A 16,968-nucleotide genomic window follows, 5' to 3' on the forward strand; every position below is an offset into this window, starting at 1 on the left:
GTTATAGGTACAGAAAGCTGGCTAAAGCCTGAATTAAGTTCTGCTGAAATTTTTACAAAGTCTCAGACAGTGTTCAGGAAAGATAGATTAGGCAGAATTGGTGGTGGAGTGTTTGTGTCTGTCAGTAGTGGTTTATCTTGTAGTGAAGTCGAAGTAGATACTCCGTGCGAATTGGTATGGGTGGAGGTTATACTTAACAGCCGAACTAAGTTAATAATTGGCTCCTTCTACCGACCCCCAGACTCCGATGATATAGTTGCTGAACAGTTCAGAGAAAATTTGAGTCTCGTAACAAATAAATACCCCACTCATACGGTTATAGTTGGTGGGGACTTCAACCTTCCTTCGATATGTTGGCAAAAATACTTGTTCAAAACCGGTGGTAGGCAGAAAACATCTTCCGAGATGGTCCTAAATGCTTTCTCCGAAAATTATTTCGAGCAGTTAGTCCACGAACCAACGCGAATTGTAAATGGTTGTGAAAACACACTTGACCTCTTAGCCACAAACAATCCAGAGCTAATAGAGAGCATCACGACTGATACAGGGATTAGTGATCACAAGGTCGTTATAGCTAGGCTCAATACCGTTTCTTCCAAATCCACCAGAAACAAATGCAAAATAATTTTATTTAAAAAAGTGGATAAAGTGTCACTAGAAGCCTTCCTAAGAGACAATCTCCATTCCTTCTGAACTGACTATGCAAATGTAGACGAGATGTGGCTCAAATTCAAAGATATAGTAGCAACAGCAATTGAGAAATTCATACCTCATAAATTGGTAAGAGATGGAACTGATCCCCCATGGTACACAAAACAGGTCAGAATGCTGTTGCAGAGGCAACGGAAAAAGCATGCGAAGTTCAGAAGAACGCGAAATCCCGAAGATTGGCTAAAATTTACAGACGCGCGAAATTTGGCACGGACTTCAATGTGAGATGCCTTTAATAGGTTCCACAACAAAACATTGTCTCGAAATTTGGTAGAAAATCTGAAGAAATTCTTGTCGTATGTAAAGTACACAAGCGGCAAGACGCAGTCAATACCTTCGCTGAGCAGTGCTGATGGTACTGTTACCGACGACTGTGCCGCTAAAGCGGAGTTATTGAACGCAGTTTTCCGAAATTCCTTCACCAGGGAAGACGAATGGAATATTCCAGAATTTGAAACACAAACAGCTGCTAGCATGAGTTTCTTAGAAGTAGATACCTTAGGGGTTGCGAAGCAACTCAAATCGCTTGATACGGGTAAGTCTTCAGGTCCAGATTGTATACTGATTAGGTTCCTTTCAGAGTACGCTGATACAATAGCTCCCTACTTAGCAATCATATACAACCACTCACTCACCGATAGATTTGTACCTGCAGATTGGAAAATTGCGCAGGTCGCACCAGTGTTTAAGAAGGGTAGTAGGAATAATCCATCGAACTACAGACCTATATCATTGACGTCGGTTTGCAGTAGGGTTTTGGAGCATATACTGTATTCAAACATTATGAATCACCTCGAAGGGAAAGATCAATTGATACGTAATCAGCATGGTTTCAGAAAACATTTATTCGCACGAAGTAATGGCCGCTATCGATAGGGGCTCTCAAGTTGATTCCGTATTTCTAGATTTCCGGAAAGCTTTTGACACCGTTCCTCACAAGCAACTTCTAATCAAGCTGTGGGCCTATGGAGTATTGTCTCAGTTTTGCAACTGGATTTGTGATTTCCTGTCAGGTAGGTCGCAGTTCGTAGTAATAGATGGCAAATCATAAAACTGAAGTGATATCAGATGTTCCCCAGGGAAGCGTCCTGGGACCTCTGCTGTTACTGATCTATACAAATGACCTGGGTGACAATCGGAGCAGTTCTCTTAGGTTGTTCGCAGATGATGCTGTAATTTACCGTCTAGTAAGGGCATCCGTAGACCAGTATCAGTTGCAAAGCGATTTAGAAAAAGATTGCTGTATGGTGCGGCAGGTGGCAGTTGACGCTAAATAACGAAAAGTGTGAGGTGATCCACATGAGTTCGAAAAGAAATCCGTTGGAATTTGATTACTCGATAAATAGTACAATTCTCAAGGCTGTCAATTCAACTAAGTACCTGGGTGTAAAAATTATGAACAACTTCAGCTGGAAAGACCACATAGATAATATTGTGGGGAAGGCGAGCCAAAGGTTGCATTTCATTGGCAGGACACTTAGAAGATGCAACAAGTCCACTAAAGAGACAGCTTACACTACACTCGTTTGTCCTCTGTTAGAATATTGCTGTGCGGTGTGGGATCCTTACCAGGTGGGATTGACGGGGGACATCGAAAGGGTGCAAAAAAGGGCAGCTCGTTTTGTATTATCACGTAATAGTGGAGAGAGTGTGGCAGATATGATACGCGAGTTGGGATGGAAGTCATTAAAGCAAAGACGTTTTTCGTCGTGGCGAGATCTATTTACAAAATTTCAGTCACCAACTTTCTCTTCCGAATGCGAAAATATTTTGTTGAGCCCAACCTACATAGGTAGAAATGGACATCAAAATAAAATAAGAGAAATCAGAGCTCGAACAGAAAGGTTTAGGTGTTTGTTTTTCCCGCGCGCTGTTTGGGAGTGGAATGGTAGGGAGATAGTATGCTTGTGGTTTGATGAACCCTCTGCCAAGCACTTAAATGTGCATTGCAGAGTAATCATGTAGATGTAGATGTAGATGTAGAAGTATATTGTCCCAATATATACCATAACTCTTACCTCATTGAGGACAAGTTATCATCCACATTCCAATTAACAAGATAATTATAATCTCAGTACCAGTAATCTCTACCTTGTGGATGATATAAAATACAAATGATTATGAAGCATCAACACATCAAACCCATAGAACTCTATCATTGGGTACGAATGTCTGAAATTACTGCATTCTTTTCTAATTACCACATAATGAAATCATGTAATGCAATGTTACTTATTTTCATCTGTTAGCCAAAATACCTGCTATTATGATATTGCAGTGCTGTGTTGTTAAGAATGATGCAATGTTCCTTCGGACATGCGTGGATGCATAAATACAGCCACTGGTCCAAACGTCGATACCAGCCAGTGACTAGCAATTAAAATGTCCTCCCCTTTACAGCAATTACATAATGTGTGTACAAGTACAGGTTGTGATGCAGGAACGATGATGTGTGGTAGTCTGGATATGGGCATGAGTTGTGCACAGATAGCCGAAGCAGTTAAAGTGGAAAATTCAGGTTCAAGTCCCAGTCCAGCATGAATTTGCATTGTCATCTTTCCCTTATACAGCTGACAGTTGTTTGTATGTACTGAAAGTCACTAATTTTCAAATTAAATTAAGACAATTTGTGGAATTATGCAATGCAAAGCATGACAACAGATCATCAAAATCTGCTTTCTATATAAAAGACAGAACTACCATAAACACTAATAAAATTGTCTATTCAAGTATATATCAAAAACATGACTGGAAAGCTGTGCTTAATTTCATCTTCATATAATTAAGAAAACTATGAAATGCGTTGTTGATTCTGCTTATTTGATGTAAACTTCTGTGATAACAGTGTTTTATGGCTGAACAGTATGTCTTAAACTGATCAGAATATTTGAAACAATTTTGTAATCACGTCAAATTAACTTGATGTCATACTTTTTAATTGTAATATCTAAAAATTGTGTTGCTAACAAGTGAGTAATTGTTGAAAAGCATGTATAACAGTGATAGTTGGCTCACTAGAGAGCACTGTTGATCAGAGGTTTTTGACGGATCGCCTGTGCCACTTTGTGCAATAAAAATGCAATGAAAAGTGTAAGGTTGTATCTTTTACTTAATCCATATAACATGCTTCAGCATGGACTTTAGATCCGAATCCTGTTCTTGAGAAGAATTCTAGGACAATGAGCAGACGACAAGATAAATACCTGAATTACATCACCCTTATGAACTGGTCACATTTTATAATTTTTAAAACTACATGATCAAAAACAAAAATACATTTTGTTCAGAAAAAGAAGATGTAGTGTCCCACCCTGCAGCTCTCAGTCCTGTGCTGCAAGTCCAGACAGTCACAATCTACATTGGCACAGAACTGCTAGTCTTCTATATAGGCTTTGCACTTGACTCAAAACCTGCAGAAATTTCTTGGAATAAGAGTGTATTAATCTGGTTTGTTTATTGGACAAAGTGTTTAACTCAGATGATTTCTTTACTTAGTTATATTCAAATAATCTTCTCACAAACATCACATAACCAAACAATGTTTTCACCAAGTGTGGTAAGGCAAGTGATTCGCTGTTCTGTATCAGATACAATTGATCAACAGATGACAAAAAACTAAAAATAACAACATAAAGTGCAGACGCAAACATTAATAGGACTTATCTAATAATTTCTAAAATAATTATAGTTTGTACAAAATCAAATGGTTTTAGTGTTTCCCTTGTTTGGAGCTAAAGTCAGTGCATGAGGACAAAAAATTACAAACATGTCACAGAAGAGAAAAATGTTACCATAACTTTGAGTCCTGGTGGACAAATTTTTTTACCAAACGATGGCAACATCACAAATTGTTCTTCCCTTATGCTACTCATCTTCCTGCATTTTTCCCTGCACAACAGTTGTACTTTAGCTTCTGACAGAGGATGCTGTAATGAAAACTTCAGATATGTCTTTTGTAGGTATTTTATGATACTTATGGACCTTACCACTATTCTTGCTTTATAAAGTAGACTAGAAAATACTAAATCTCTCTCTCTCTCTCTCTCTGCCCATTATTTGTGAAGTTATATGAATGAGTTTTTGTCTCTAATATCAGAATAACAATGAAACAGGCGAGATATACTAATCATTACAGTGATGCTAAGACAGTGTAAGAAGAAATAAAAAAGTTGATCTAAATACCTTTGAATGTGTATGGTGATGATGCAACATTTCTGCCTTTGTATTTTACACTTATTTTCAAATTTAAGCAAGTATGATACAGTTTGTATCTCACAATGTAGCTCCCATCTTTCCTATCAAGTATATTAACCCAAACCCGACAATATTTGAATTCTGAATCTCCAGTTATATCAACTGAGAAAACATCTCCTTGGGAAGACTGAAACCTAATAACAAAGAAGGCTACCAATAATCATAATAGTAATGAGACACTCAGTAGCAAGAATGGTAACACTGACACCTAAAACTGTGGCAATAAAACACTATGGTAGTAGCACAAGAAATATCATGACATATTGTTTATTTTCACTTTATGTAACAGTTAATGATATATACAAATTAATTTCAGAAGTATCTAAAAGAAACCATACGACTGTCCTATGACATTACATAAACATCAAAAGTTTTCCAAAACACACTTACAAAAAGAAACACACACACCACACACACACACACACACACACACACACACACACACACACACACACACACACACAATAATACACGAGCATGTGCGCACGCTTATGGTTTTCGGCATATGGCACGTGCAGTGTAACTAAACTAATTGCAGGATACCAATGACTTTCTTCCTGCAAAATGCTGATCATCATACTCTTATTATTTTTGTGTTGCAGTATTATTTAAGTATGCATTACACAAAAGTCATAGCTGTAGAAATTCCTCTGTAGACCACTTATATAGATCAGAAGATTTAAATGACCAACAAATTCTCAGTTCAGACACGGCACTTTAAGCTCCTACAACACTAGTTGTATGAAAATACATATTTCCTTTTTTAATTAATATTAATGCATTTAAAAATGTAAAATGTTTTCCTTACCTTTATGAGACAAAATTCCAATACTGCTGATGGGCACATTAACAAGTATACAAAATTATTCTGAACAGTTAGGGCCCTTTCTCATATAGGAAAGAGGACCTTCAGGACCTGAAACTTCAGTATTGCAGATAGACATATTTATAAGTAGAAAAAAAAATGTTCATACCTTCCAGAGCTGCTAGTTCCTTTGCAGATAGACATATTTATAAGGAGAAAAAAAATGTTCATTCCAGAGCTGCTGGTTCCTTTGATCTGAGCGACTTGGCCGACTTCCACGAATTTATCCTTCTTCTCCTTTTGAGGAAGGAACTAACAATTCTAGGAAGTATGAACTAGAGATGGGTCACTCGCGAACTAATGGATCCAAAGGAATGGTTCACTAAGATGAATGGAAGGAGCGAGGAAAGAATTCTAAGGAACAATCTTTCAATGTTCACTTCGGTCACAGCTTTCTACTTATAGTTTCCGGGAACGGGAAACGGTTGGTCTCATTCCCGCAACGGTATGTTGGCCGGTCTTGTTCCTGTCTGTCTTGGTCTCGGTCACGGCTTTCTACTTATAATTCCTGGGAATGGGAAATGGTTGGTCTCGTTCCCACAACGGCATGTCGGCCGGTCTCATTCCAGCCTTGGTCCCATCCCTGTCTGTCTCAGTCTCAGTCTCGCTTGGCCGGACTCGTCCTTCTCTGCATGGTCACTCATCGCAGTTTCACTGCCAACTGTTCATAGTTAGATCAGTATTGAGTTGTCGTTCATTTCGTTCGCTTCACATGCCCATTCCAGATCTGTTTCAAACCTTTTTTGGGACTTCTGGTTCTTTTCGTTTTCTATTCAGCATCCACAACTGGTAATTAAAATGTATTTTATAATTATATAAATTACATAAAAATTACATGGTATGTAATACAGTCATCTTTTCAGGTAACAAAATGGTATATCAGCTTACTTCACTATTTCGATAAACAGCAGAAGAAATACTTGTAAAAAAGGCAACATATTATTGTTATTACACATGCGAAGGAAGCTGGCATGGCACACACAAGGGGCCATTTTCCGTCTTTTTTTTTATCCAAGGTAAAAGGGCATGTTCATTCTTATGGAACCAAATGAAGCCCATGCTCCATAATTGAGTATCTGGTGTCATATTTTGTAAAGAGAATATGATAGCTTCTACAATATTATTTCAGTGGTACAGTGTGGTGCACGATAAATTGGCCCAGAGTACCAGACTGCTCACTGTCGCCCACCTATCGTCCTCTATTGTTTCGAAGTTGTTGTTTGCATTAGCTTATTTGTTATTTCTTCACTGTCTAATTATTACATGTTTATCAATTTTGCTCATAGCGGTCAACAAGTCATGCGTAATTGGTGAGCAGTCTGTACTTGTGGCCAATTTTTCGTGCACCACCTTATATTATTTCACTGCGTTCGGCCACATAATGCTACAGTTGACTAAATGAGAGGTTTTGCAGAATCATGAAAATTACAAGTGTGTAAGAATTCTGTTATGAATAAAAGCTCTGTACTCCAGGCGGTGTGTGTGGGGGGGGAGGGGGGGGGGGGTGGCAAGTACCCCCTCTTGGCACCTTTCATTTTCAGTCACCTATCCTACTAATTTTCAATTTCTCATAAGAACCATATACCAAGCACAAATTTGAACAGTGAATGAGGACAAATGAACAGTTCCCAAAAAAGAGTGATCACCAGTGAACTAGTTCCCAGGGATGAACGAGTTCGCCCATCTCTAAGTATGAACAGTTTTTTCTACCTATAAATATGTGTATTAGCAGTGGTGAGATTTTGGCTTGTGGACGTAAGAAATGGCCAGCTTTAATTTTTACAGTTTTCTTGCTTGAATTTTCCTTTTCATATAAAGTAATATTGTTATACTTAGCACATCTTTAATGATTTACTACCAAGTTTCATATAACATAAAAAGTAAGAATTATAACCCATCACTTCTTTATCATTTTCATACTGCAACTGATGAAGTTCATATCTCTTCTGCTGAAACCTCATTAATTTCTGCATTACTTAATGCCAAGGAGTACATCAGTTCGTTTGTTGGTTAGTTTCATGTTCCAGGATCATTTGTACAATAAATTAAAATGATGTGGAACAAGTCATTTTACATTCTGATCACAAATTAGTTTGTAAATATGGCTACATGCTGAACATTAATAAGCTCTTTTTTTAAATATATAGATGTGAGTTAGTAATTCCTACCCATCACCTTTAAAACATTGCAATAATAGAAATTCTTCTACAGAATAAGAGGTGTTACCAAGGAGAAATTTATTCAGTTTGTTTTCAAATTTTATTTTGCTTTCAGACAAACATGACATTTCAATGGGTAAGGAATGAATGTCATTTTTTTCTGGTAATGTAACTATGTATCTTATTGCTCCTTTGGAACTAAGAGGATTATTTACAAGAAACTTCATGAGGAAATAGATATACCATGAACCAGCAACCAAAGTGTCTGCAAGATAATCATAATCATGAGTGAGCACCACATACTACTTTGGCAGCACAGTTTTGAGCAATGAAGACTTTCTTTCTTAAAGATAAGTTACCCCAGAATATATTCCATATGATGTTGAATGAAAATATGACAAATTTTCAACTTTCTGATCGGTCTCTCTCCAATTTTTCTAAGTGCTCCCTGCAGTTGACTATCACCATTCAGTGGTTCCTACTCCATGCACAGCCACTGTCCATCGATGTGGTTGAAGATCTGAAGATGATTATATGGTAATCGAAACCAGTCACCTTTTTATAAACATGCCTTGTGATCTAGACTGTTTTATAATTAATTTCAAATTATTATTTAATACTTGTAAAATTTGTTGAGTGAACATGGAAATGGCATTTTCAGTTGAGCAACTCTCCTAAAATCTGAGCTGTATTTACTGAGATGTTATTGTTACTCAGATGGGATACTATTCCATAACACATCACTTTCTCAAAAATTTTGGAAAATTACATTAGTAGCCTTATTATACAGGGGTTTAACAATGGCATATTTCAATCTCTCTGGAGAAATGTTTGAGCGAGTGATGCAGCAGTACATGCTTCAGATAAGACAAGGCTTATTATATGGGAATGAATATTTATCACTCTGTTGGAAACACCATAAAGCCTACTGAGCTTTTATTTTTGAGAGAATATATAACTTTCTTAATTTCAGAAGGAGAAGTTGGTGATACATTCATATGATTGAATTTTATGAGATTTGCTTTTTCAAAATACTACAGTGATTTTTCTCTTGAACTGTTTGTTCCCATATTTTTTTCCATGTTTGAGAAATGATTATTGAACACATTTGCTACAGCTTGTCGGAAGGACTAAGTGTTAACTGTCTGAGCTAATTACATTTTCATGTTTGAACAAATCAGCCAAAATACAGGGTCTTTCCCAAAAGTTTTTGTTAACCACTTATTCAATATCAGTTTACAATCTTTTCAGAACTTTTCAAAGTATTCTCCCCTTGCTTCGATGCACCACTGCCAACACTTCACCCATTCACTGAAGGCACCCTGGAAGTCGTCAACGGGAATCTCCTTCGGTGTGGTCATCAAAGCTGCTTTTTCTGCTTCCAGCTTCCCATGGCGAGTTCCCCTAAGTGTTCTTCTGATTCTTAGAAGCAAAAAGAAGTCCACTGGTACCAGATCAGCATTGTACCATGGCTGGGGAAGCATTGCCACATCAATTTTGGCCAGCAACTCAGTGACAATGAGTGCAGTGTGGCTTGACATGTTGTCATGGTGTACAATCCAATTGTTGCAAATTTCTTTTCGAGTGCACTGAACCCTGTTGCGCAACCATTTGAGCACTTGACAATAAAAGTCCTTGTTGATTGTTTGTCCTTGTAGCATGAATTTACTGTGAACTACACCTTTTCTGCCAGACAACACAATGAGCATTGCTTTCATCTGCAATTTTCTGATCCTTGCTTTTTTTGGGTGAGAAGACACCTTGGTGTGCCACTCGCTGCTCTGATGTTTTGTTTTGAGATCATACTCACAAATCCATGTCTAGTCCTCTTGTGATCATTCTGTCCCAAAATTACAGATCCATTTCATAGTTCTCATGCAATTTCTGGCACTTCAACAGAAGCTGATCCTTCATCTCACTCATCAGGGCTTTTGCCACCATTTTGATGCAGGCTTTCCTCACTTGAAGATCCCCAGTTAAAATGTGGTGAACGATTGTTTTGGGTGTTCCACACTCCTCTGCAATCATCTGAACACTTAATTGTCAGGCCTTGTCCACAACTTGATGCACTTTTGGCACCGAGTCATCCATTTGTGATGACAAAGGGCAGGCTTTCTGAAGCATTTCGAGTGTCTCCTGCCCCATTTTTACCCAATTCCATAGAGAACATGATTGCATAGTGCTGCTATAAAAACTGGTCCATTTTTTGCTCAACAAGGGTGCAGTAGACACCTCTGCATGGAGTGTGACCCTGCCTCAACAACTGCCCACAGGAGACTGACACTGGTCTCGTTTTGGAGCTTACATTCCCCATCAACTTCTCCGCCCGAAGCTCCACCTTGCCAGCCAGCATTGCCAACTACCAAAAATCATTTCAGGAACTTTTGGGACAAACCTTGAAGCACACAAAATATGAACACTTATGTATCAGGAATAACAAACTTTTACTAACATAAAGAAAACACAGAAGAATATATTCAGTAAGAACTTGAGATATGTTTCCTGCATTAGGTTAGCATTAGTTAAGATCTGTCTCTATTAGCAAGGATGTTCCAACACACTGTTGTTTTCCCAGAATGTTTCAAGGAATACCAGGAACAAATCGACCTTAGATGTCGAAAAACAAAGCCTCTAGCAGCTGGCACACAAGCTCTTTGACAGCTGTGGTGAACACAGTAGTCAACAATCTTGACCACTAAATTGGCCCCCTCAGTGGAAGCAGAACATCCTCCAAAAATCTTGCAGAAAAGTGCTCTCAATGTCCAGAGCATGTTCTTCATGTGGGTAATGAGTCTGCTTTGAATGGTTGCGCTTGAGCTTGAGGACGAGGATAGTTTTGCAGCATAAGTATTGATCGCACTTCTGGGCACATGTATACAGGTTTCACTCTGTCGGTTGGTTATGTAGTAGCCTTACCATTTAACTGAATGTCCAGAATCTGTGCTCCTCTTTTGATGACTCAATATCGGTCCATGTATGGGATTGTAGAGATGGTTTGACACCGTCTGTAATGTGACGTGTGCATGTTTGCAAGTATGATGCACATAGGTAGGCATTGTTCTATTTCCTGATGCTTGATGAGAGTGAATGCATGCAATATTTTTGCTAATGGGAGAAATGAAGTCTGACTGGTCAGGTAGTTCTATGGAACTTGGGTCAATGAACTTGCCCAACAGTCAAAGTGATTCACTGTAAACAAGCTCCACTGGCAATGGATCTACAGCCTGGTTTGTATTAGGTGCAAAGACAAAGTAAGACATTGGGTAAGGCAGTAGACCAATTAGTGCCATGACACATCAGTACAGCCTTTAAAAAATGGTGTTAATGTTTGATCATGCCATTGCTCACTGAAAGGTTGTTAGTTGTTATGTGATGAAGAGTGCCGCAGAATTTACTAAGCTGAGTAAATAACTCATACTCAGATTGCCGATCACATCCATAGTGATGTGCAGTGGACAATGAAAGTGTGAAACCCAATTTGACATAAAGGCAGAGGTTAGGATTTCAGCCAATATGCTGTTGACTAGCATAGCTTCTGGCCAGTGGGTGAAACAATCAATTGCAGTTAATAAATAGCGCTGACCATTGGATGGTGGAAATGGACCTACTATGTTGGTCTGTACACGTGTGAAGCGTGTAGACATATCTGGAAAATCTCTGACTGTTGCATGCACATGACAGGTTATATTACTGTGCTAACACTGAAGGACTGCGTGAGTCCACTCTTGATAATCCTTTTGCACATCAAGCCAGACAGAACTTTCTGAAACCAGGCGAGTTGATGATGTGACACCAGGGTGGCACAGACTGTAAAGGCTGTCAAAAGCACATCTGCAGAATGCAGGTGGCAGAGAAGAATGAATAGTTCCACTTGAAATGTCACAATAGAACTACACATCTGAACCAGGAACATTGACCAGCTATAACTGAAGGATGGATGATTCAGTAGTTTCTGGAGTTCATCATCAGATTCTTGTACCTTTGCAAGTTGGACAAAATCAATAACATTTATTACTCATCTACTTCCAGACAGACAGTTGATGACCATGTTCTCAACATCTGAAATATGGCAGGTGTTGGTACTGAATTGGGCAGTGGACTCAATATGTTTATACTGTCATGGTGGACACTTGTTGTTATTGGGTCTGAAGGGAAAGACAAGCAGTTTGTGATCTGTAAATATTGTAAACTCTCTGACTTCCAACTGAGACTGAAAGAAAGTGAATGATTCACAGACAACAAGAAGCTTGTTATTGTAAGTGCTCCGTTTTTGTTGTGAAGCGGAGAGCTCATGTGAGAAGAAGGCGAGTGACTGCCAAGCACCATCAACTTGCTGTTGCAGTGCTGTGCCAATATCAGTGTGGCTAGGATCAACAATCAATGCAATAGGTGCACCCAAAGCAGGATGTTTCAGGAAGGCAGCATTTGCTAAGTTTTACTTTGTTGCCTCAAAAACAGTGTTCATTGTACCTGTCCATTGTATAGGTGAATTCCCCTTCATTTTAGGTCCAGTCAGCATTTCTTGTAACTCAGTGTAGCGGGGCACATGATGCTGGAAAAAAATTCAGTATTCACAAGAAACTGTGTAATTCTTTGGTGGTTTCCAGTCATGGGACCTTCACAGTGGCTTCTGCTTTCTTGGGCAGTGGCAATGACAAAGAGGTAATCAGTGGATTAACAAAAACACACTTGGCAGTATTTAAAACGATGTAGTGCTATTTTAAGTGTTTGAAAGCTTTTATGAAGTGTTGCTGGTGATGTTCAGCACTGGCTGAAAAATGAGGATGTCATCTAGGCACAGAATGACAACTTTTGCACCACGGAGTCAATGGACCTTTGTCAAGACTGAGTTGTATTGTATAAACTAAATGTCACAACGAGACTCTCAAACATGCTGAATGGCATCATTATGGCTGTTTTCAGAATATCTTGACCTGCCACAAGAATCTGTGTAAAGGCGTTTGTGCAGTCCAATACACTAAACATAGTCACACCATGTAGAGCATAGTTGTGTGCTTTGTAGTGCTGGAATGGGAACAAGGATGGGGCTGGATGGCTGAGGACAGTGATTAACAAAGGTTCAGGCCAGGAGGGTTACAGGAACGTAGGATGTATTGCATGGAAAGTTCCCACCTGTGCAATTCAGAAAAGCTGGTGTTGGTGTGAAGGATCCATATGGCACAGGCTGTGAAGTAGTCATTGAAATGAAGGATATCATGTTTTGCAGCATGTTCAGCAACAGGGTGGTCCACTTGTTTCTTGGCCACAGTTTGTCAGTGGCCATTCATGCAGACAAGACAGCTTCTTGGTTGTCATGCCTACATAGAATGCAGCACAGTGGTTGCAGCTTAGCTTGTAGACCACATGACTGGTTTCGCAGCTAGCCCTGCCTTTGATGGGATAGGTGATGTTAGTGACCAGATTGGAGTGGGTAGTGGTGGGAGGATGTATGGAACAGGTCTTGCATCTAGGTCTATTACAGGGGTATGAGCCACAAGGTAAGGGATTGGGAGCAGGGGTTGTGTAAGGATGGACAAGTACATTGTGTAGGTCCAGTGAATGGCAGAATACCATTGCAGGAGGGGTGGGGAGGATAGTGGGCAGGATATTTCTCATTACAGGGCACGACAAGAGGTAATTGAAACCCTGGCAGAGAATGTAATTCAGTTGCTCCAGTCCTGGGTGGTACTGAGTTACGAGGGGAATGCTCCTCTGCGGCCAGACAGTGGGACTTTGGGAGGTGGTGGGAGGCTTTCCAGTCCGGCTCCAGCCTCCTCCTTACACCCACCCACTCGCCACTCCCATCGTGCACTGGTGCTGCAGCTCGCAGTGTGGTTTCAGTTGCCTGAGACTGCAGTCGTGTCTGTGAGTTGTATTTGCACGTGTGTGTGTGTGTGTGTGTGTGTGTGTGTGTGTGTGTGTGTGTCCGAAAGCTTTAATAGTGAAAGTCTTTTTGTTGTGTGTATCTGCAACTCAGCATCTCTGCTATAACTTCTCTTATCTCATTTTCATGGTCCATGTACATTGGCAGCAGTAGAATCATTCTTCAGTCAGCTTTAAATGCCAGTTCTCTTAATTTTCTCACTTGTGTTCCTCGAAAAGAATGTTGCCTTCCTTCCACAGATTCCAATTTGAGTTCCTGAAGCATCTCTGTAACACTTGCATATTGTTCAAACCTACCAGTAACAAATCTAGGAGTCTGCCTCTGAATTGCTTCAAAGCCTTTCTTTAACTCAACTGGGTACGGATCCCAAACACTCAAACTGTGCTCAAGAATAGGTCGCTCTAGTGTCCTATAAGCTGTCTCCTTCACAGATGAACCACATTTTCCTAGAATTCTCTCCATAAACCGAAGTTGACCATTCACATTTCCTCACATGCTTGATACACTTGTATCACTTTAAACATTACACCCAGATATTTAAATGGCACTCAGGACACTACTGCATCTGAACATTATGGGTTTGTTTTTCCTACTCAAGCACATTAACTTGCAATTGCACCACACAGAGCATAGTTGTGATTGCTTAACAAGGGTACTGTGTATCTGTCAGGAAGTGCCCTTGCATTAATTTTGTGACAATCACCACGTGGGCACCATGCACCACATTTCTTAGGTATTAGCTGGAGAGGTGATGACTGTGGACTGCTTGAAGGGTGATAAATAATCTCTAAATTTCTGGTGATATCAGTATACATTTGATAATTCGATTGATCCTCCATGATAAAAAGTCACTGTAAAGAAACTTAGAAGGAAATAGAGATTACTGGATAATGGGAGTAAAACAAAGCATTTGTCTATCGAGAGATGCTGAATGAAACACACTTGACTGTCAAGAGAGCAATACATGATACCTTCAGTGACTCAGTGACCACTGTAGCAGAATGTTGTCAAATGATATTTCACAGACCCAAAGAAATTCTGGCTGTATGTAAAGGCCATTATTGGCACCAAAGTTAAGTGTACAGTCCCCAGTGAATGAGACAGGAACTGAAATTTAATGTAGCAAAGAAAAGCTGAAATGCTTAACTCCATTTTCAAATGTTCCTTTACAAACAAAAACTAAGGCGAATTGGCCTAATTTAATCCTTGTACCACTGAGTAAACGAATGAAATAATGTGTTGAGAAACATCTGAAATCATTAAAACGGAACAAAGCTCAGGGATCAATGGAATCCTTGTCAAATTTTATACTGAATTTACAGTTGAGTCAAGTCCCTCCTCTAACTGCAATCTATCACAGATCCCTCAAACAGAAAACTGTGCCCTATTCATTGAAACAGCACAGATCAAACTCATGTACAAGAGGGGTAGTGGAAGTGATCAATGAAACTACCATCCAACATCCCTGACATCGATTTGTTGTAGACTCTTAGAACATATTCTGAGCTCAAACATAATGAGGTATCTTGAACAGAATGACTCGGTGCTAACCAGCATAGATTCCGAAAACATCAATCATGTGAAACCCAATACGCACTGTTCTCACATGACATACTGAAAATTTTGCATCAAAGCAGTTGGGTAAATGCAGTGTTTCTAGATTTTTGAAAAGCATTTGACTCAGTACTACACCTTTGCTTATTGTCAGAAGTACGATCATATGGGGTATCAAGTAAAATTTTTGACTGGATTGAGGAGTTTTTGGAAGGGAGAATGCAACATTATCTAGGATGGAGAGTCATCGTCAGATGTAGAAGTAGCTTCGGGTGTGACCCAGGGAAGTGTGTTGGGACCCTTACTGTTCATCTTGTACATTAATGACCTCACAGACAATATTAATCAGACTCTTTTCAGTAGTTATCTATAATGAACAGGGTTGTGACAGGTTCTGGAAATCAGGAAATAACAGGGAATTTCAAACATGTCAGGGAAATAGCAGGGAAATTTGAAAAAAAAGAAAAGAGAAGAAAAAAAACAACAACGCTGGAAAAATCTCATTTTTGTCTCAGTAGACGATGTGTCATGCATCGTCACATTGGTTGCAGCTGAGTACATTCACTGCTTCCCTACTTCCTCATTACTGTTGCTTCTCTCCTTCCTACCACTCCGTTCAGCTTGCATTCAATGCTGCCACCACTTCTTGCCACACAGCATTATTGATTCTCAGAGTATTTCAACAAGTTCTCTGTTGCATGGATTGATCACCATGGTCTCATTTCATCAACAAGCTGTCTGTGACTCATGAATAGCTGGCCACACGAGTGAATTTCCGTGACAGGCAAAAACTGCCGGCCATTTCTGCAGGTATCCATAGTGGATCAGGCCTGCCGGTATGAAGCCATTTGGTTCCCACTAATGTGCAGGCCCTGCCTGTCAGATCTAGTCTCACTGCTCTACCCACAGGCCAGGTATGTTTGTATGTGGCATAATGCAGCAGATTTTCATGGTTTATGCATGGATCCAGGGCTGTGGTGCTCCTCAGCAGGCCAGAGGCCATGAGGATAGATTTCAGGAACTGTAACTGTCTCACTTCAAGTACGTTGTACAGTGTGGCATTTTATAGACGTTTTATTTGTTCTAGTACATTTTGGCACTTCAAAAGTAGTTCATATGTATGGACGATAAGAAGGAGATAATTGTGCCAGTTGCTGGCAGTTTGTATGCTGCGTACTTACATATTTCTCGAAAGAAAAATCACACAGTATCTGTAAAATAATTGATATAACACAGTGGGTAATAACTGACGATAACGAACATAGCAGTACCAAACTTTTATTGGCGGTTGCCTACACAGTTGGTATACACAGTTCTTCCCCACCTTATACACTTCTTTCAAAAGGCCTACTTTTTTCTGAGGTTATTTCTGAAATTAGTGAAGCTACTTCAATTTGTCTTGTGACTCCAAGGAAATGTTAATTTTTGCCACCAAATTTGTTTTGTTTTATTGAAATAAAATAACATCAGGGATCTTAATGAAATACAAATACCATTTGACTTGCTTTCTCCATCTAAAACAGTTCATTACAAAAGATGTT

The 16,968-nt window shown here is 39.4% G+C and overlaps 1 protein-coding gene across 1 annotated transcript in view; it reads right to left on the bottom strand.

Moving 5' to 3' along the window:
• LOC124775054 (protein O-glucosyltransferase 2-like) overlaps positions 1 to 16,968 on the bottom strand; it is a 91,630-nt gene that overhangs the window by 47,703 nt on the left and 26,959 nt on the right. The window contains exon 2 of the mRNA XM_047249843.1: positions 4,894 to 5,099. Within this exon, the coding sequence (XP_047105799.1) occupies positions 4,894 to 5,099 (206 nt within the window). The remainder of the gene's footprint in view (positions 1 to 4,893; positions 5,100 to 16,968) is intronic.

The sequence above is a fragment of the Schistocerca piceifrons genome, chromosome 2 (genome assembly GCF_021461385.2).
Source record: "Schistocerca piceifrons isolate TAMUIC-IGC-003096 chromosome 2, iqSchPice1.1, whole genome shotgun sequence".
NCBI classification, from domain to species: domain Eukaryota; kingdom Metazoa; phylum Arthropoda; class Insecta; order Orthoptera; family Acrididae; genus Schistocerca; species Schistocerca piceifrons.